The sequence below is a fragment of the Ciona intestinalis genome, chromosome 2 (assembly GCF_000224145.3).
Source record: "Ciona intestinalis chromosome 2, KH, whole genome shotgun sequence".
NCBI lineage: Eukaryota > Metazoa > Chordata > Ascidiacea > Phlebobranchia > Cionidae > Ciona > Ciona intestinalis.
This window is the reverse complement of record NC_020167.2, coordinates 4,250,808-4,271,696: the sequence shown is the minus strand read 5'-3', so window position 1 is coordinate 4,271,696 and position 20,889 is coordinate 4,250,808. Positions and strand designations below refer to the sequence as shown.

The 20,889-nt window shown below is 36.7% G+C and overlaps 4 protein-coding genes across 4 annotated transcripts; 2 read left to right on the top strand and 2 right to left on the bottom strand.

Annotated features, from left to right (window-relative positions):
• Window positions 1–262: 262 nt before the first annotated feature.
• Window positions 263–1,501, top strand: LOC100179621 (short coiled-coil protein B-like). The gene is made up of 3 exons (XM_002127296.4): window positions 263–346; window positions 435–607; window positions 834–1,501. Exons 2-3 carry the CDS (start codon window positions 475–477, stop codon window positions 1,061–1,063), a joined length of 363 nt encoding a protein of 120 aa, XP_002127332.1. The 5' UTR covers window positions 263–346; window positions 435–474; the 3' UTR covers window positions 1,064–1,501.
• LOC100177276 (protein FAM47E) lies at window positions 1,425–6,034 on the bottom strand. The gene is made up of 13 exons (XM_002127214.5): window positions 5,813–6,034; window positions 5,358–5,514; window positions 4,964–5,046; window positions 4,571–4,727; window positions 4,268–4,392; window positions 4,071–4,124; window positions 3,827–3,956; window positions 3,464–3,706; window positions 3,191–3,399; window positions 2,462–3,071; window positions 1,998–2,159; window positions 1,798–1,914; window positions 1,425–1,736 (listed from the first exon to the last, which is right to left on the bottom strand). The coding sequence occupies exons 1-10, from the start codon at window positions 5,881–5,883 to the stop codon at window positions 2,879–2,881; spliced, it is 1,422 nt and encodes a 473-aa protein (XP_002127250.2). The 5' UTR covers window positions 5,884–6,034; the 3' UTR covers window positions 1,425–1,736; window positions 1,798–1,914; window positions 1,998–2,159; window positions 2,462–2,878.
• A 567-nt stretch (window positions 6,035–6,601) lies between these two features.
• Window positions 6,602–10,204, bottom strand: LOC100178046 (haloalkane dehalogenase-like). Its single transcript, XM_002127091.3, has 5 exons — window positions 9,826–10,204; window positions 8,692–8,912; window positions 8,303–8,474; window positions 7,875–8,045; window positions 6,602–7,510 (listed from the first exon to the last, which is right to left on the bottom strand). The coding sequence occupies exons 1-5, from the start codon at window positions 9,986–9,988 to the stop codon at window positions 7,269–7,271; spliced, it is 969 nt and encodes a 322-aa protein (XP_002127127.1). The 5' UTR covers window positions 9,989–10,204; the 3' UTR covers window positions 6,602–7,268.
• A 7,248-nt stretch (window positions 10,205–17,452) lies between these two features.
• On the top strand, window positions 17,453–20,195 carry LOC100184315. Its single transcript, XM_026840553.1, has 8 exons — window positions 17,453–17,818; window positions 18,003–18,119; window positions 18,399–18,453; window positions 18,956–19,000; window positions 19,144–19,302; window positions 19,411–19,590; window positions 19,677–19,752; window positions 19,834–20,195. The coding sequence occupies exons 1-8, from the start codon at window positions 17,564–17,566 to the stop codon at window positions 19,880–19,882; spliced, it is 936 nt and encodes a 311-aa protein (XP_026696354.1). The 5' UTR covers window positions 17,453–17,563; the 3' UTR covers window positions 19,883–20,195.
• Window positions 20,196–20,889: the final 694 nt, after the last annotated feature.

The following is a 20,889-nucleotide window of genomic DNA, read 5'->3' as shown; positions in this document are numbered from 1 at the left end:
CTTCCATCGTGTCAATGGCGCGCATTCTTCCCGCTTCGTTGCGGGGACAATGAAAAATTTTTTAACGTATAGAAATATATAACATTTCGTGTTTCAGATATAGCATCCTCTAAAAATTAAAAATGTACGTTTTTTCTTAGATTTGCTTTTTAAGCTGCTTTAACAATGTTAAACTATGGTTTTGGGGAGTGGTTCGCTCTCTGTACTAAAGTGCTTTGTGTTTGTCTGTGCGTTGGGCTTCTAATCGAAACAAAGGAGCATGTGAACTCATCGAGTAAATATGTGTGTAGTTCCCTAGATGTTTACATTGATTTTATTTGGTTGATATCCAATATGACTGCTGTGTGTACAAGATAGTAATACCACAACTGTACATAACCTAAATTCCAGTTGTCTTGTAGTTTTTATACGTTATTTTATTAGTACAAGTAAAGTAAACACTTTGTACAGTATTAGGCACACAATAAGTTAAACATGGATGATAAAATAAACATTGAGGAAATGTTGTATACTGTATCATTGAACAGTGGATCATCTAGTGAGGGAGAGGAAAATGTGCTGTTTGAGCAACAAGACGTACAACCTACTAGAAATATGAGAAACCAAGGTTTGTTTACTATCAGCAAAAATAACAAAGTAGGCTATTTATAATAATGAGTCTAATCGATTCTCATAAAATTATTTTTAAGACTGTTAATAAAACAGGGATTGCAAATTATGAAATTACATGCTTCAAATTTGACTACATACCCCCAAAGTTTGACTAGGCCTATATACTGTATTACTGTTACTACTGTAACCTACACAACACATATAAATGGTATGTTTCTTAGACAAAGATGACAGTCCTGATGAAGTCGCTGAAAAGGCGAGAGTAATTGGTGAAATTCTTCAGTTGCAAAACACCCTTGAAGATCTATCCCAACGTGTTGATTCAGTAAAGGAAGAAAATATTAAACTCAAGTCAGAAAATGAAGTTTTAGGAAAATACATTGATAACTTAATGTCAAGCTCTTCAGTGTTTCAACAATCAAGCACAAAATCTAAAGGGCGGACAAAATAATTGCTTTAAAAAAATATTTCATTTGTTGTTGTTTTTAAATGTAGTGGTTAGTGTTAAGCCATGTTTATCATTCTATACCACTCTCTTATACTGTACCAAAAATTGTAATCACTTTATTTCTTAATATGGTGTAGATAATTTGTACTGTAAAATTATCTAGTCCAAACTGCACAGACTTGCTTTTGTTGCCATGCACAATGTGTACTTGATTTTATTCTTGTGATTAACAAATGCAATGACATGAAGAAAAAAAATTTCATCTTGTGGTTATCTTTAGATATGTGGTTTCTGTTTCAATTCATAGTATATTTTTTAGCAAAGCACACTTAAAACTGTACGTTGTAATCACTTATAATTGATATTGCCAAATCATTTAGCATGTTGTTTTGTCTTGAAATTTTATTTTACTTATGAAGCATAATATATATAATACAAAAACTGTAAAATAAATACAGTTACTATTTACTCTTTATCACTCCATTGGAGTTAGAGTAATAAACAGTTTAAATCAAAAGGTACAAGTAAAGCTGAAAGTGCAAAACCTATTTAACAGCTCATTGCATGCAAAGCATAATATAGGCAGCAACTGCCAGAAATTTCATGATTCACACAGAAATACATTCTTGAGGAAACTTCCACAACTGGGAGTCATGTGGATTCCGTTCTGGGCAAGCTTTAAAGTAAATATGAAATTAAGTTATAAGATCATTACAAATAAAATTGCTATTACAAACCTGTCTCACAGTTCTTTCCGTAAAACCCTGTACCAAAGCATTGACATTTAAACTGTCGCCCTTGCATTGGTTGACAGTACCCATGATTTTGGCAGGGGTGAGTTCTGCAAATATTTCCTGCAAATCAAAGTTATTGATTAATATTTTTCAATTCTCCCCTTCCCCTTCATACTATTTATGAAACAAAAACACAAAATTACTGTTTAATCGTCTGCACGTCCGTTTTGTCCTATATACAAAAGGATTGATGCATGCTGATTTCTTTTTACAAGCACATTTTCCATTCGTGCGCACATTGCATCCTCTCCAGACTTTTCTTACACAATTTGATGGTCTTGGACTGGTAGACTGGCAGTATGCACCTGACAATAAGTACTAGTTTAATTATTCATACGTTGTATATTTGTACAATTCTACATAAGAAAGAGAAAACAAGGTGTTATTGGTAAAGTCTAGCTACCTAAGGTGCAGTTGAAAGTTAATGAAAGAGATACCTCATGACAAACAGTTTCAGGCTTCACTATATACAGAAACACTACTTTGGACATGCAGTTTAAAACCCAAGGCAATTGTTAATCGATACGTTTAAAAATGAACATCCCTACAACGTTGTATAACACGGTAAATAAACTTTAATATATAAGAAATATAAGTTAAGACTTACCAATGACGAGTAGAGATAAAACCACAAACGCAACCTTCATACTATCATTTGAAATAATGTTCTTGATTTCCAAAGGTTAAACTGTTTGTTCGTTCTGCGTAGCGTTGCCGTTGGCGAACGCCTTTGGCAGGATTATGTACGTCACAATACATGGCTTTGTTCACAACCCGCGACAGACCTGTGGTCGCAGCTTGTGGTAATCCCAGCCTCACGGCGCGAGGTACAAAACCTTTATTAATGATCTTTACCGTAAATATCATTTTCTTCTCAATTTGGCAGTTCAATAGCGTTAGCAGAAAAACTCATTAACGCTATATACTTCTACAATCATAAAACACATATTTGCAAATCTTCTACTGTGCAGACATTTCAAGTGTAAATGTTAAAAAAATAGAATATAAAAACGGAGCATTTTCGTCATCTGTTTCCGATCGACGACGCAATGGAACGTGAAGTTATGCCAGAGTAAGCACGAGTTGTCCCTCTCGTTGATGTTCGTTCATATTTGTTTGGCTGCGTGACATCATTCCTGTCATCTTCTTCATCTTGCAAGTCAGAAACTTTGTTCATGAACTCCGGCTTCCTTCGGTTGTTTCTTTCAAGAAAAGTCCTACACAATAAACTCATGATTAATTCACCAACAACTTTTACAAAAAACATAACTAGTCCTGTTAATTCATTTCATGTAACATTTTTAATTTTTTATATGTTGCCAAACATTCAAACAACCTAAATGCTCTTGCCCCGTGCAATGGTGCAAGTTGATTATCCATCTCCGTGCTCTTTTGCTTTGATTCACTCATCTCTCGCTTTGCAACTTCTTCCGGATCTTCCAGAACTTCATCTTCAGCTCTAACTCGCCATGTCTTTGGTTCAAGATACCAAGCTCCATATTTTATCTTGACCCAACTCGGCTCATACTCAGGTTGCACTGTGTTCTGTTTGTTTAAGTTTATAATAATGTAAATTTTTAAAATTTATCAATTCATAATTTTAACATACTGTAACTGTAGCAGTTGGAGTAGCTGAAGAAGGATAACTCTTCTTTGCCGATCCTCTTGGAGACAACCCTGCTGACTCTCGCAGTTCTGCAGGAACACTTGATAGCTCAACCACATGGATAGGAACGGAGAGTGCAGGTTTCGTCTCATACCCACTAGCAAATAAACTCATGATGGTTGATTCCTCCACATTATTGCTCTCCCCCCCTAAATCAGTTACCCAATCACAAAATTCCTTTGTCACCTAAACAAATAATCATCATTAGAAAGTAAAGATATGAGACACTATTATAGAATCATTCTATTCTGAATGGTGTAAAACACTACTAAGATAGTGATAAAATCAGGTAATATCACTCATCACCTTTTTGATATGCTCATCTTGTGACGGAGAGGTTGGCCGCTTCTTTATCCCCTTCTTTTCATCCTTTTGAAGTGTATCTTTCCTCAGAATCCATTTGTACGGATTCCGAGGCTTAGATTCATCGATCAAACTGCATTAAGTCAAAGAACACATCAGTTTTCTAATTATAACTCTTAAAAGAGGAATTTTTTTAAAGGTGAAAATACTCTTCACATTACCAAATTTGGAATACTAAATTCCTTACCTTTTCAGACTTTCAATGCTTGATAACTCCTGGCTTGCTTCAAGTATGTTTGATCTGTAAATATAAATGAACCAGTCAAAAACCCAGTACATTCCTAGTTCATATAATCACATGCATTATAATAAATCTATATTCAACTGAAGATTTTTATTCAGACAATGTAAAGAATATGCAATTTAACCACTAATTAATCATACCTGGCAAAACTAGCATCGGTTCCAGTTGTTGTCTTTCTTCCTTCTTCGATGAACTCATCTTCCTCTTCACTGTCAAGGTCAGGATTCATTGCCGGATCAAGAAGATCAACAATTTCTTCAAACAACTGAGAAGTATAGAATCAAAATGAATTTAAACATTAGCAATACAAACTGCAGTTTTATATATCTATTATCTAGAATATCTTTAAAATATTTTATATCTATAAAATATCTTTAAATTATCTTTTTATCTTTAAAATATCTTTAAAATGGGTAGTAATTCAATGGTCACTTATAGCTTACTTCAGGAGACATGCCTTCCTCAAGGTGGGGGTAAAGAGCAAGTGGGTGCTGTGTAAGTCCGTATTCAACCTCATTAATATGATCTCTACGCTTTTGTTGGAGTGGTAAGCTTTTATCCAAGCAAGCTTGAGACTTAGTGAGTGATGGACGTGGTCGCCTGGATACATTAAAAGTAGATTCATATACAAATAATTACGCATAAAAAAAACACTAAAATAAATAGTACTACCACTTGACCATTCAATATTTTTACCAAAATTTTATTTACCCACAGTAAAGCATGCAGGAAAGAATAATTAGATTTATTATTTAGTACTGCACTCTAAATTAGCTATGAACACAAACAGAGTGACTTTTAAAATTAAGTTAACAGTCATATTTTATCTACTTCACCTTGCTTTGACATTATTTCTTCGTAATCGACTGGATAACGTATCCTTGCTATGACTGATCACTGGAGAAATCCCTTTGGAACCCTGCATTACAAATATGTAGTATAAGTGTTGTGTTACTTCATAATACTAATCTGACATAATGTACAACAACGAAAATAAAACAAGAACCTTACAATGTTTTAGGGTGTGGAATCAACTAGGCAAAACCATACATACACATTAAAACAAATATAGTAGGTCAGTAGGAATTATTTCTTCCAAGCAAAAACAGCATAGGACAGTTTAAATTATTTTTATTGAGTTGCTCATTAACCCAGCACATTTATAAAAAATTAATAATTCTATCCTAACTCAATACAATTTACAATACCTATCAGAAATTCTCCTTTTACCTCCACAAAGAATTTCCCATCAAACTCAGGGGGCAAACCGTCTCTGAAGTCATCAATTCCACTGCGGAGTAAGATCCAGTTTCTACCAACAAGACTCTCTGATCCTTCTTTTTTTGAACGTTGTTTGATGTATTTTGTCCTTAATCGTTCTTTGTACCTGTGTTATTCATCGTTTGTTTTTACTTGTTATTTGTAGAGAAATTCTGGCGCCCTTGCCAAGTGGTTAGTGCATCTGCCTCTAACCCAGAGGTTATTGGTTGAAGGCCCGTCGTGGCTATTTTTGTGGCCACGTAAGAATAAAAGTTACATTTATTCATTCAATTATGTTTGGAATTACTGTTGGTGATGTGAAAAGTTCCATAGAGCAAAGGTAACACTACTATTTTATTTACTTATTATTAATTTACACCTTATAGCGTTGGAATACTATTGAAATTTTATAGAAAATATCTTACCAAGGCTGTTGTCGAATAGTTTTGTTGGGTGAATTCGGCACCAGTAGAAGATCGTATTTATTTTGCGCCATAAAAATTACTATATTTAACTGTATACAAACTAGTCTGGTGACTCAATACAGCACGAAAGTAACAAAAAAATAATGTTAACAACAAGGTTCAATAACAAAAAAAATCGCGCTCCATTGGTCGCCATGGGAATAAGTGTTTTGCGCCGCTAGTGTTAAGCAAAATCCATAGAAATTACTTGTTAAAAATCCCCCCAAAAAAGGTAAATATACTTTTTCGATAATTCCCAATACGTCAAATGCTGCTGGTTAATCTATTTCTGTATATTAATGTTGGAAACAATTCTCCCTCATATATATACAGAAACAATAACACAAACGCATGAGTGATTTTACCGGATATAAAAATAATTCAAGTCGTAAAGTAAAAATAATTCAAGTCGTAACGTAAAAATAATTCAAGTCGTAATGTAAAAATAATTCAAGTCGTAATGTAAAAATAATTCAAGTCGTAACGTAAAATTAATTCAAGTCGTAACGTAAAAATAATTCAAGTCGTAGCGTAAAATTAATTCAAGTCGTAACGTAAAATTAATTGAAGTTGTAACGTAAAATTATATTTTTGTAAGACTAAGATCCAAAAATAATACAACTTGTGATATAAAAATAATACAACTTATTACGTTAAATGCGATTTATTCGTGTTGTATTTTGACCAGGTTGGGCCCCCATATATATTCTACATTCATACAGGATGCAGCAAAAAAATATAGATTTTGGGTAAACGTAAAGTGTATAGTTTATTCAAAGAGTTTAAAACCACAATCTTTCGTTTATACTCAAAAAGGTAAAACAAATATCGTCTGTTAAAGCAATAATAGATATATTTCTACCTCCAACAAAATTTTGCAAGACACAAACATTGCCAATTCCAATGTTACCGTTTTGTATGATTGGAATTTCGCGTGGCCAAGTTAATGTAGGCCGGCGGTCTTCTCGCTCGTTAATATTTATACCTAAATATATTGGACATTTTGCCATTTTCTTACTCAATACCTGGTGATCCGCCAAAGAATTATTTTAAAGAAGAAGCAAGATAATCTTAGCTTAGGCACTCACAGAATGGTAAAAATGTTGATTTGGGCTGTGGTTAAAAAGCTAGTAACTGAATGTAATAAACCAAATTATAATTCAACCAGTGCCTGATTTTCGTCAACGAGAAACAACAATAACTCATTGCAGTAAATAATAACTTTATTTATAGTACTGAAAAGTTAAAAAAATGAATGAGAAAATGGTAAAATTATCTAGTCACAAGCAACAAAATATGTGAAGAAATTAATCTAAACACAATGTAGTAATATAGCAATTTAAACAAGATTATCAACTAAAGGGTTAAACCCTGTATTTGATAAAACATATTTAAAAAATAAAAATATTGCATAGTTTTAAAAAACACTCTTTTCAAGAAAGGACCGTATCTCCTTTCCAATAACTTCAGGTGAATCTTCCTGAAGAAAATGGATACCAGAAACTGTTACTTCTTGTTGATTCGGCCAATCCTGCACTTTCTGTTTCATCCAGCTTGAGAAGAACCCAGGATCAGCGTTCACAAAAAGTTTCGGAAGACTTTTAGAGGTTGATAAATATTTGTTGTAATTTTTGGCAATTTCAATCATATTTTCTGGGCCTGAATAAATGTAAGCAGTTAGGCTTAGGGACTGACACATTTTGGCTATCAACTTTATATCTAAAAGTATTTTTTTTTTAAATAACACACACTGAAATACAAAAAAGAGCTAATTGATTTATAAATGTATCAATGTTTTAACATTGTATGCCAATCACCTTTATTACAAAGAATAAGTTAAAACAGTTTTCTTGCAATTTAGTATCACAGTGAATTTAGTAAATCCCCCAAATAAAGATAAAGACTACCTGATGTTGAAAGTTTTGAAACAATGGTAGGCTAATACCTGACCAAAAGAGATATTTTACAATTATAGAATATGCGTATACTCTGTATACTATAGGAAAACTATTAAACATCTTACCATCATATTTAATAGGAATTTCCCTGGGCCAGGTAAGGGTTGGAAGTCTATGTTCTTCAGTTTGAAAAGGTTCCAAATAAACTGCCATCTCTTCATCTGTTAGCTGTCGAGTGATACTCCTAGGCAGAAGTAGCTTAACAAATAGGTTCTTTTCTAAAACCATTTTTTTACCTAAATGCAACAACCTAATTTAGAGAATGTTGTTTAACCAATGGTTTATAAAGGTATTGCTGCAGTTATGTGTTGTTATATCAGAAACACATTTGCACAGTACTAGAATAAGGCTGGTTGTTTTTTAATGTACAATGGCATTGTAGGAAGTTACTTAAACCAAACAAATACCTTGATTGACAAAAAAATTCAAAGAATCTTTAAACAACATACATATATATGATATACATAACACTGCTACAATTAATTTGACATACCAGCTGGGGATCGTAAGGCCTGAAAAATATCCCGTGCCTTGCCTGGAAAGCTATCCCAAGATAAAGGTGCAACAAGGCTCTCCATGTATGAGATTGACTTCACACGATCCCGATGTTTATTCGCCCAGTGGAAGCCTAACCCTGAACCCCAGTCATGAACCACAAGATTAACCTGGAAATTTAACCAGTTACAGTGATTCAGATACACAGAGAATATACAGTAAATAATTTTTGCATGTAAAACTTTATTAAAATGAGGGGAAATAGGGAATTATTCATTTAATGCTGATTATTAGGCATTCCACGTAAATGATCATTATTTTAAAACATTCTAACCAAATTATAATTAAATTCGTTGTACAAAAGTATATAACTCTTTGATTCAAAACCTTTTGTGGAAGATCAACTGAATCGAACCACTTCGAGAGGTAGGAATAATGCTCCATGAACGTGTACTTTATCCCAGGTATCTTGGATGACTTTCCCATCCCCATAAGATCAGGAGCAAGGCATCTTGCAAGGTCCTCCACGTGAGGAATGACGTTCCTCCACAGATAAGAGGATGTGGGATTTCCATGAAGGAAGATCACAGCTTCATCTTTGTGCTTTCCTTAAACATTGGCAAAAATTAAATATTTTTTTTTTATAACTTTATTACAATGGGAAGGTTGCCGTAGGTTATGTAATTATTGTTTTTGCATCATTTTTTTTGGCTGGGACCCGTTGTCAATATGCACACATAGAATTATATGAGCAAAACTGTCAAACTTTTATAACTTCATTACTATAAAATGTTATTTTCCCCCAAAATATAATATGTGATATCTTTTGTCGGAAATAGACACCACTAATCTGACCAAAAAATTGTGCGCAAACTCCTAAATGCATAATGGATAAAAGAATGAATAAGTGTAACTTACTTTATCATGACATGACAGAAAAACAACAGACCTTGTGCCAGCTTACGAGTTACCAGGCCAGACTGCAGAGTATGGCAGGTGCATGCGCGATTTTTTTACAGACTTTCGGTTATGCACGCCACAATTTGTCCTACGCACGCCAATTGATTAAACAAAGAAAAAAATACGTATTAAATTAAGTAAGATTTCCTAACGTGGCTTGAAAATGTACATGCTTTGCACGCAGATTTTTAATGATAGCACGCGCGAACGCGAAAAATAACCGTCTTGCACGCGCGAGATCTCGTCAGGAACTGCCATACTTTGCAGACTGGTTACCAGGTATGTTACTTTGTGGGAGATTATTCTTATTGTTTTTTTATGTACAGCTGATAATTTGGACAACCAATTAAAAACCACTGGGTTGCAGGGTTGGAGCAATTGCCGTTAAGTGTCCATGTCTTGCTCAAGAACACATACGTCCACAATAGTAGCTGCGACGAGCCTTGAACCCATTACCTCTAGCTAGGTTAGAAACAGGCGCGCTTACCACTGTGCCACGGCACTAAAAATGGCAACATTATTAATTAGACACCAAAATAAAATGAGAACAACAATACATACCAGGACCGGTATCAACATAGTTCATAGTTGCACCATTAACATCAACTTGGTTATATTTTGCTGACATGTTTCTTGAAGCAGTTGTGTTCAATGCAATTCTGATATGGCCGAGAATGCGAGTCAGTCGTCCACGGGCCGTCATTGGAGAAATAAAGCTTTTCATTCTAGTAAATGTGCAACATATGCAACCGAAGAACAAAGATAAGCTAACGAAACAACTAAAGATTTAAGTCACAAAACTTTACATGATGTTAACTTGATTGAAGAATTTGGGGAAAATGGTGTTACAACGACCGAGATTATTTGTTAACTGGCTAGTCATTATGTGTAAGATTGAAGTTAACGGTTTAAACAAGCAATTTTGGTATAGAACAATATGATGCGGGAGTCTTTTATAACTAATATTTATTATAAACAATCCACTATCGAGCAGAAACGCATTGCCGCAAAGAAAAACAAACAAAAGTTTTTGCAATTAAAGTGGTAGGGGAATCACCGCAGACATGTCGCTTGTTAGAACACATACGCGGTAAAACCATAGATACCTTGTAAGGTATCTATGGTAAAATAATACATTGATGCGAGAACTAAAACTATTAAATGTAAAACATTAAAGCGGTGGTAACACGGAAGGAATTTTTAAACAGTAAAAGGACGAATCACATCGTGTAAAGTATTTCTGTGTCTCCTAGCACGCTTTGACAACGCTTTCCGCTATCCAATCTCGATTCATCTTTGCGCGTATCATTGACTTTATCGTGGGAACATGTTTCCGCTTCGTTACTTGTTTAATTCCCCATTGTTTTACGCGCACGCTATAATTTATCGTCGTTCCGGAATCCCATTCTTTTGTTGGAAATCAATCGCTTACGCCACGGACAACAACTAAAAGATAATGGCGCTGTAATGTGGTATAATGCCCTATTGTAAATAAGATTTGTTGCTGACTAAAGAGTTTCCGACGTTAAACCTTTTAAACTAGGAGTTATCTGAGAAAAACACAAAAGTATTACTACAAAATGTCTGCTGCCAATCCTTATATTAAAATAGTAAGACTATGTTGCATAATGCCTAGAGTTTATATTTACTTAAATTTACATTGGTATACTTCACTTAGCAATTTGCTGTTAACGCTTTACAAATTACGAAAAGAAAGTTATACCTAAAATTGTAATTTAACTTGAACGTTTAAACTTTTACTTCAGCACCACGAAATTTATGGGACAAGTCTTATTAATAATAAGAAGAAACAAAAGCTGTTTAAAAGAAACGTGGACTTGACCTGCATTCTAATTAAAAAGTTAGGCATGTGTGATAATTATGCAGTGTTTTGATACGGTACTCAAGACTGATGAAAAGTTACTGTAAAAACAAAGTTTGCGGCAATTAAAACGTTGATGTCGACGCCGAGTTGACTATTTCCCCCTTCTGTTTATTTCCCCAAGGTTAATGATGACAATGAACGATGCCGATAATTGCGGTGAGATATTGCTACACCGGTACAGCTTATTTTGCTTCAATTACTTCCGCTTGGTTATAATTGCCCTGCGGTGAAAGGTCGTACAAGTGCCTGTCCGAAAGTAGAATGCCAGGGTTGTATGGGTTCGATGGAAAGATAACAATTGAAAAATATTTAGTTCACTTCATATAAAATGTCTTCATATGCCAAGAAACCCGGTGTCTCATAAACCAAAACCTCGGAAATAATTTTAAACGTGTTTAGAAGGCTAAACGAAACCAAGATGGTACACGGCCTATACTAGAGATATCGTTTTTACCCATGGCAGTCAGCTCAAGTTACGACTTTGTTGGCCACATTGTCACGTCGAAGTATTTTCCCACAGTTTCGGGACATAACGATTTAATTTTAACCGTGAAGTTTAAATCAATTTATTTACGAGCCATGGTACGCAAACGTAAATCGCCTTTCATTTATTTTCTCAACCACAGAAGACATAAAATAAAGCGGCACTGTGACCTCATAATCCCGCCATGGTGACGTCGTAAAACTTCACCTCACAATTTGAAAACTAATTTTTACGATTTACGATCAGACAGTTTAACCTTAAACAAAGGTAGATTTATCAAGTGGTGGTAATTAAACTCAACAAAGCAGTGACCGGGCAACTTCAAAGGCGCTAAAATCAATGGTTACATTATATATCAACAACGCGAATGCTGGTTTTTATTCACCTAGTTGACATGAAGTAAGACCGTAAGACGAGACACCTTTAGCACATGGTATCCAAACATTCTGTTCGCGTTTTAAGAAATAAACAGCGGTCTATGGAAGCTGTGAGGATACGGTTTTATAACTCTTTAAATGTTCATTGTTTACTACCAATAGGGGACGACAAAAAAGATCAAAAGGTGTCCCATCTTCCCCCACACTACTATATATGTATTGTGGTACCGAGTACATGCAATCATATTTGTATATGTTTTACCAGTAAACTTTGCCCCTATTTTATAGACAGCAACTGCATCTCCAACAAACAATAATGAGTGTAGATACATTTTGCGGCGTATGCATTATTTATTGCTGGTTCGTGTCGCACAAACACCGGAAATCGACGAAAGATTAAAATCTTCAGGTCCCATTACATGAACAAGTGCCCCGTCTTATCATGACGTGACATATGGCATTGTTTCCAACACAAGGGTCTGTCATCATTTTAAATGCGAAATCTAGTTTATGAGACATGATTGGGCGCGTCATCTTCTTCCGGATTATGACGTAATAATGCGCACTGTTTATGAGAATAAACAAAACGATTACGACGCGTAAAAATATAGTGCTAACATATGCTAAATTAAAACGATTAAACGACCAATTAGAAAACGGTGTTTCATTTGTGTGGTTTGTTTGGAATTTTCGACATTTTTTCAAAATTTAGATTGTTACCAAGATGTTTGTCTTGCACTTTGGCTCGACTAGGTGATTTCAGAATTAGGTCGCTTTTACATGGTTTTGTTATCATAGGGATTATGTAAGCGTGACTGGCGACAGGTGTGTGGCGTCGCACATTTATAAAGAAGTTTCAGAAGGATCCATTTTTTTCTTGAAGCAATTCAAAACACAGACTTCCCTGTTTCGTTAAATCTTAATCAAATTTGACAATTTAATCGGCTAGTTTATTTCAGGTCTTCAGTAAAATGCAACCAAAATTGTCTTAAAAATATATATACACACTTACTGGTGAAGTCGTTTTCATTAAAAGCCGAAGCATTCTGCGCAAAAGCTTAAACACGTTCAGCAAACAAAGCCACTTAGCATATGTTGTGTAAGTGAATGATAAAAATAAAGCCGCGACATCTGCTGAGCTTGTTGGCCATTATGCTGCTTACCGCAGGCTTGGTTTACTTTAACAAATAAATGTTCTTTGTCACGCAGAGTTACCACAACGTTATTAAATTGTTAATAAACATACTTCGTTACATCTTTTGATTTTCAATTCAGCATCAAGAAAAAGTATAGACATATTGCAACGTGAAAGAAATATAACAAGATTACAATTAATTAGGAAAATGTCGTTTCTAATGTTGCGTGTCGTTCGATTTTCATTTAAAATTGATTAACTCAAAATCCGTTAGTAATTCGATGTAATTTCCAATCGTATTACACGACTGATTTGCAATAATTCGCGGCCGGTGATGGATCCGAAGCCATGCACACATAATGGCAATTGTGACGGACGAAATTAGCACGACGTAATCTATTTTGTAATCATATACGCAATATGCTTACCTTGTGTAATTCAATTTGTCAGCGATTTTAAAAAACGAAAGGAATTACAGCAAATGTTAATTTAAGAAGACCTTTTTGATTGGTTGAGTTGAATTTCACAGCACTTTGATAATTATGACGTCAAAGAAAGGAAATTTAGGCGTTCTAATATTACATCGCGCGTGGAAAGCGTCCAATTAGTCTCCGATAGAAATGCAATAAGATATCCAAAGCGTTAGAAGATTAATGAAACTCGGAAGATATATCTAAGCTTGATCGACAGTGCTTCAATTACAAGGCTGTTACGTCATCGAGTAATAATTTCATGCGAATAAGCGAGGCTGTGACGTAACATTCTTACGTGGTCTCTAGAATACACTCTCATTTCCCTATAAAGAATCTATCTACTGCGAAAAATTTCGAATGGATTTTAGTTGTTTTGGGCAGCCCACATTCGAAAATATGTCGCACATGTTCTTGGGGTCAGAGGCTCGAATTGCAAAGTGCTGACATATCCCACGGGATCCGTTCGTTTATTTGCGTTTCTGAGCACCAGCTGTAAGGAGGCCAGTGATGTGTGTTATGTGTGTGTCCATACGATTACTTACTTGCCGTTGATGTAAGTTGACCTACAAACATCATATTTCCCGTATTATGACGTAATATAGGGCATTGTTTCGTAATAATAACCACTGGAATCAATGCGCGGAAATTGAAGTTCGATATTGAACTAAATCGAAACAGCTACATTTGATTTTAATTCGGTTTCCCAAAGGACTCAAGCCTCGACTCAACCAATGAAACAAAAATTGCAATTATATTCAAGTACCAGTTTGTGATACTTTACACAAGTCTGGCCAATTTGTTTATTTATTAGAAGTTACTTACTCTTTAGCTACGCGGTGCCATTGAATAATACGTTAAAGGGGATTATGCTCGCCTCAGTTGCCATTTTGTTCATTCTATGCCAAAACCGAAACTTCAAAGTCCCTTTCAGGGCCTGTGTGGATTCGCGGTACGACCCCTGTAGGTGTTCTTTGTCCTCATTTGGCCGGGACGAACGAGTTTTTGATTGGACGGCGCTACGCCACGTGATCGACGACGTTGGGTCCGTGTGAAAGCGACTGTACCGGAAGAGCAACAATGTAACATTCCCTGAACGAGCTGCAATCGATTGCACAGTAAGGTCGAACTGTTTCCGGTGGTTGCAACGACACTTTCCCACGCCTTTATGTGGTTCGACTCCCGCTTCCAAGTTTATACGAAGTCGATTCCGCCGAACAACAGCGTCGTCAATTGACGCCGAATGGTAATTGTGACGTGAAAAACGCGCACGCCAATGCCTTCGACCTACCTAGATCTATGAACGTGATTCGCAAGTTTTTAAAACGTAATAATTTTGCCATTCGGAACTGTATCGATTACTGCTAGCTTTAAAAAATACACCATCGGGCGATACACTATACGGCGCAGCGAATTAAACGTTATAACCTACGCTCAAACATCGGTAAAAGTTGATCGCCGCTCCCCGCAGCCTGGAAAGCGAACCCAGTCAGTTACTATGTACAAACAAAATGTTAAAATACAGCGGCACAACCCAACGCTGAGCAGGGAACAAGCACCTGCCACAACCCCCGGTTCGAGCAGCAGGTGACCGGCACGCGCCGCTTGTGACGTCACAACCGCCGAAGAAGCAGCTGTCTGTGCGCGTGCCTTTGCGATGAAATAAAAGTATAAATGTTTTATAAACGATGGTGGCACGCCTTTGCTAACCGACCAACGGCATTGGCTTTGACTGCTTCATATCCTGATGGCAGAATGTTCCGACTTTGCCGTCCGCGCATTAAAATTTAATTTAATTATGGTCTCTTATAGTCTTCTTGTTTATTGTATTGTTTACCGTTCGCGTTTTAAATTAGATATTTTAATAGCACGGTTTTTCAGCATGGCAGTAATTTTTTTACCGACCACGTAAAATGTATATAAACCATTACAGTATTGCATAATTTTATTGCATCCGTGTTGGCTGGTATGATGTTTTTTAGATGTGGTGACTCGTAATAATAATGCCAGTTTTCGTTCAATGTGGTATTTTCGGCCGGGTGAACTTTCCTATGTAGACGACGTTGCCGCGATAAACATCTTTTCGAAGGTTGCACTTGAATAATTTGGTGGAGTCGGATGATGTTTACTGGGCTGTATATTTCTCCCGTCCTAACCAGGACGCTGCGTTTCTGAATCTTTTTAACCCAGACATTACCCAAAGTTGCGGGAGACCGGGATCTCAAATAACGTCTAGATGTCACGGCCCATTGTTTCTGCTATTGTTACCGCGCAGACGAGGCTCAGAGAGTGATTGTTACCCAGGCGCCTGCATAAGACCGTGAGAACGCGAGCGAAAAATGCTGTTCTGCCCGAAACCGGATCGCGTCCATACTCCCAAAAATGCCGTTTTTCGGGGCCGATTTCTGTTATTCACCGATTCGTTAGAGTTTTCTGTATTTTCTCGTGTTCACACTGATCGATGACGGTTCCCCTGGGATTGTGGTCCGGAAAAACATGGATGAGAGTGAGAATCCGACGTTCAGAAAGTTCGCATCGACACAGAAACACACATTACACTGTACTTTATGCAGTGAGCATTCGATTTCTAAAGATTGGAGCGATATCGACGTGAATAATTTATGCGACAAATCCACGCCTTGCCTAAACAAAGGAAATTGTTTTTATTATAACACACCCCCTTTTAACTTTCTGGGCGTCCGACGAATAACAGAGCACAAAACACTGGCAACACATCTCAGTTATTTACACTGTGTCATCAAAATATTTACAAAGGCGATTCCGGCTGATGGCAAAAGCGTGCCTCCAACCGCTGCAAAAAGGGTTTCTGTTTATACTCCGTACATAAGAAAACTTCCGACGTGTAACACCAGTGGCTGCCCATTATAATGTATTGGCTCGTGAATTTTTAAATAACTACATATTTACAAATGAGTTTTATTAAAGAGGGGCAAGAAATAACACACGGAGGATTGAACGATTTACTTATAATATCGAACAGACACAATTCGCATCAAAAAACTAACATTTGTGATGAAATCTCTTGTTCAATTAGATCCCGTTGTTGAAGGTTTATTATCGGCTTATAACAAGATATAACTGAAAGCGAATGTGTGCCACCACGTGCTCTTGTTTAAACTGGATACTTAATCCCAAATGCTATCATTGCCAGACCATTAAGCAGCTTTCGTCGGGCCATTACACGCTCCCTATAAAGTGTAATTACAACCTACTATTGTTGTACGCGCGCACGCACACACACGACTGTTTAACGCACACCCGCGCGCACGCCAGAAGGCCTTTTGTTCAGAAGCTTTGATTGCGACGCGTTTTTCGTTGCTCCGACAGCCACCCTATTTAGCTGCGTCGCTGTCGCTTCACTAGCACTTTCAATCAGACAGTGCGCACTCGCACATCGTGCCGGAGCGCAAGAGGAGTAGTTAGATAATATCTTACAAATTTCAAAGAAAAACAAATCAAAAATTTGACGCAAAGCGTTTGTATTGCAGTTAATTCAGCCGAGATAGGCCGTGCGCATTTAAACGTCGATTTTGGGTAGACTGTTTTTCGGCGTTATATTTTTTGAGATAATGTGTATAAAATAAAAAAATTACAAATATAAAAAAAATGTAAAGACATTTCTTCAGTATCAGATTTGTTTGACCTATTTCGTCGTGGTTTTAAGTAAATTTGAAACAGTTAATTTCTATTTCAGAGACGTAAATAAAAACGGCTATCTATCAACATAGACCTTTCGGAAGTCCATTGTTACATCAACGCTCCGTCATAATCCCGTGGGACCGCAGTGGCCATCTCCGCGGGGTTTCTAAGAATTTGTTTCTGAGTTTTGTCTTTCTTTCGCAGCTGTCTGTAGCCAAACCGCCAGACTAGGAATTTGAGACGAAACGACTACCACTGTGACGAATAAGTTAAAAAAAGACAGAGAAGATGGGTTTTGTAAAACTAGCAGCGCCAGGAAGAACAAGCAGACTTTTTGGACTTTTTATCGTTCTTTATTTGATGCTGGTAGCGACATCCACTGCAGGAGCATCCGCAAGAGGGCATAGTGGAGCTCCGGAAACGCAAAGCTTCCGCTCGACAGTGAGCAACACTGAAACGAAATCCTGCTTCGATATTATGAAGTCCTGCCGCCACCATAAAGAATGCAGAGAAGCACTCGTGAAACTAAAAACTAAATGCGCGGTAAGTAATTCTTGATAACTATTTAGACATACAGACAAAGTCCTCTCATAGTTTTAAAACCAATCTTTGCATAACACTGCGTACTCCAGTATCGACTAAATTAGCCACTTCCATCTTGCCTATGTTTGTTTCGAAATAACATATTTTTCCGTGTTTAATGTTTAATAACTAAGATTTTTAACAGGTGAAAGCGGGCAGCTGCAACACAAACATGCGTAATTTACCAACATGCGCCAAAATCATGGATTTGCTAACTAATGCTCGATTCTTCAACCCTGATCAGAAGTGCTCGTGTAATAAGGTGAGTTTTAGCACAAACTGTGTTATTAAACAAAGTTTCTTATGCAGCTACAAAATGGCGGTTGTTTGGTAGCCACTTTCATTCGCGCGATAAAAACATCGAATTGACGTGTTTTATTTTACGAATAAAGATATGACTAAAATCTGTAACCAAATCTGAATTTTACCTAAAGATCTGGTAAAGAAATTTGTAAACTTTCGAAATTTGGACTTATCATTTTTAAATACTTGAAAAATTACCGTTTTAAAATTCCGCTTCTAAATCAAGTTCCATTTGCAGAAACGAGGTCACTGCGCTGCCATACACAAGAAAATCTACGAGAACCCTTGTTTCGGTAAGTTTAAAATATAAACAACTACAGTTTTTGGTAAATAAATACACCCAACCACACGCGTACTTTACAAGCAAAAACAACGCTCCCTATAACGTACAATTGACCATGTTCTGCAACTTGCGGGGTTACTATGGGTCAAGGACTCGCGGAGTCAAGTGACAACTTTAGCCGCTCAAAGTGGTGAATCCGAAACGCTCTCTGCGTGCGAATTTCGCACGGCTGTGGTAACTCTACCCCCCAACATGCAGGGGTTCCCGTGGGTCTGGTATTTGACCCCAGAAACCGATTATAGACCGACCACATTAATAGCAAGACCGCGTACCCACGACCTAATTCCACACCGGTTGCCAAATGATCTCAAGTCCCACCCTATACCCGTATAAAGTTTACCTTTGTGAGTTTTGCGCCTAATTTTATACAAGTGACGTCATATGAGTGGTTCGAAACTTCTTTCCTGTTCTTGTTTTTTTGATCAAAGTACTCAAGTTTATATTTTCCGCAGGTTCCGTGCGATTTCTTCGATCCAGGAACATGTTGCCTAAACTCGGTAAGTACTCATTATTTAAATATATTAAATACAAACGTTTACTCTTACACACACAAAGGTGACGTTCTTACCAAACTTAACATTGAATAAAAAATACATTGTTCCTGTCAGGTATATTATACTTTAACATTCACTACTTACAGACGATATTGAAAAACCGAATACTGTCCAATCAAACCTAGCAGCAGTGTCACGTGAATCAAGCGATGAGGTATTCGAGGCCTTTATGACGTACAATGACTACGCCGCTGACGAAAGCGTCCAGTTGATGACGTCGCCAACTCCGGGAACGTCACAGTCCGGTAAGTTGATCAAAAACTTTTGAAACTTTTGAAGCGAGAAACATAATCCCGCAAAAGCGGATTACTTAAAACACGAGCGTTCAATTTACTTACGCGTGTGCAACACAGAATCCACAACCGTCGTGTCCGTTTCCGGTGACGTCAAGAACGACGAAAGCAATGACGTCATAATCCCACAGACCGAAAGCGGGAGCATCAATTATGTCGCAACAAAGAGCGAGACTTACGTGGAAGATCCGTTCGACCAACCAACCAACACCCTACCACACAATGATGCTGTGCTGTTACGTGAGTATTTCCCGAATACCGATGCTAGTTCATCTTAATTCGAACTCATAGTCAGAAATCTAATATTCCCTTTATGCATTATACAGATGTGGTGGCGATCGCGACCGGCATTCTACTGATAGTAATGGTGATAGCAGGAGCTGCGATGCTTTTCTTTGTAAGGTATGTATACAACCAGAATATAACAATTGAAAAATATCCCAAAAGGTTTCCTTTATTTTATAACTTAATTTTACATTTCAGCATGAAGAGAAAGGAATGCAAAAACGCGAGAAAGGAAACGATGACGTGACGATGACGTCAACATCTGTGATCATTTCCTTATAAATGTTGTTGACAGCGTCACCGCATACGTCACGTTACCTAGCGCCAAGCGTGACAATCGAAGATCTTTTCACATCACTGTTTGTTCATGCGGCTCGTAATTATGACGTCATAATTTGAATCCGGCGCCGTTCGACCGTTCGTTTATTTTCGTTTTCTTGTTGTTGCCCGAACTCGGCCTATTATTTTTTTACCTGAGATTTTATTTATTTTCTGTTTTCTTATATCGCTCCCATGTTCGAACCGATGTTTTTATCGCCATTAAATCATTTCAAAAATTATTTGTATCAAAGAACGACAAAAAAGTACGACGGGGCACGATGCACGAGCTGTAGCACCTTGTTTCAGAATAATATTAGGGGGAATTTTGGAATATAAGAATTTCCTCTGCTGAGTATGATAGTTAAAAAAATATTACCCAATAAAAACATTTAAATAACTTAGATAGTTAAGGTGGGGAAAGACGGGACGCCTTTCATTCCATTTTCTCGTCCCATTTTGTAGTAAACAAAAAAATTAAAGAATTATAAACGACTTCCACAAACCGTTGTTAATTCTTTAAAACACAATATTTTGATATTATGTGCTAAAGGTGTTCCGTCTCTCTCCAATCTCACTGTATATATACTGTATGTCACGTAACATAACATAAGTAACAAAAAAAAGATAAAATATTGACTGTGTTTAAATTCTCACCTACTCGAAAAGGCATATATGTCTTCAACTAATAGCATTTCTTTCAACGTTTTAAATCATCCGTCTTCTCTTTAGAAGAAACACCGTTTGAGAGTAAATTGCACAAAATTATTCCTCCTCACGAACAAGCGCGCAACAGAAAGCACATAAGATTGGCAGGAGAAAGGACGAACCATCTGAAATCGAAAACTTAACCAAGGTGAGGTAAAGAAATTCGATTCGCAGGTATAGGGGTAACGCTAACGTTCAATTCCTTGGCACTGATCACTTGATATAAGC

Coding starts and splice junctions, on each gene's coding strand:
- LOC100179621 (XM_002127296.4), top strand. CDS start 475: ATGGATGATAAAATAAACATTGAGGAAATGTTGTATACTGTATCATTG. Junction 608..833: donor TAGAAATATGAGAAACCAAG/GTTTGTTTACTA, acceptor TATGTTTCTTAG/ACAAAGATGACAGTCCTGAT.
- LOC100177276 (XM_002127214.5), bottom strand. CDS start 5,883: ATGGCGCAAAATAAATACGATCTTCTACTGGTGCCGAATTCACCCAAC. Junction 5,047..5,357: donor ATGGGAAATTCTTTGTGGAG/GTAAAAGGAGAA, acceptor TTTGTAATGCAG/GGTTCCAAAGGGATTTCTCC. Junction 4,393..4,570: donor AGGAAGGCATGTCTCCTGAA/GTAAGCTATAAG, acceptor TATACTTCTCAG/TTGTTTGAAGAAATTGTTGA.
- LOC100178046 (XM_002127091.3), bottom strand. CDS start 9,988: ATGAAAAGCTTTATTTCTCCAATGACGGCCCGTGGACGACTGACTCGC. Junction 8,913..9,825: donor CTATGTTGATACCGGTCCTG/GTATGTATTGTT, acceptor CCAATGTTTAAG/GAAAGCACAAAGATGAAGCT. Junction 8,046..8,302: donor GGCCTTACGATCCCCAGCTG/GTATGTCAAATT, acceptor TGTTGCATTTAG/GTAAAAAAATGGTTTTAGAA.
- LOC100184315 (XM_026840553.1), top strand. CDS start 17,564: ATGGGTTTTGTAAAACTAGCAGCGCCAGGAAGAACAAGCAGACTTTTT. Junction 18,454..18,955: donor CTACGAGAACCCTTGTTTCG/GTAAGTTTAAAA, acceptor TATTTTCCGCAG/GTTCCGTGCGATTTCTTCGA. Junction 19,001..19,143: donor GAACATGTTGCCTAAACTCG/GTAAGTACTCAT, acceptor CACTACTTACAG/ACGATATTGAAAAACCGAAT.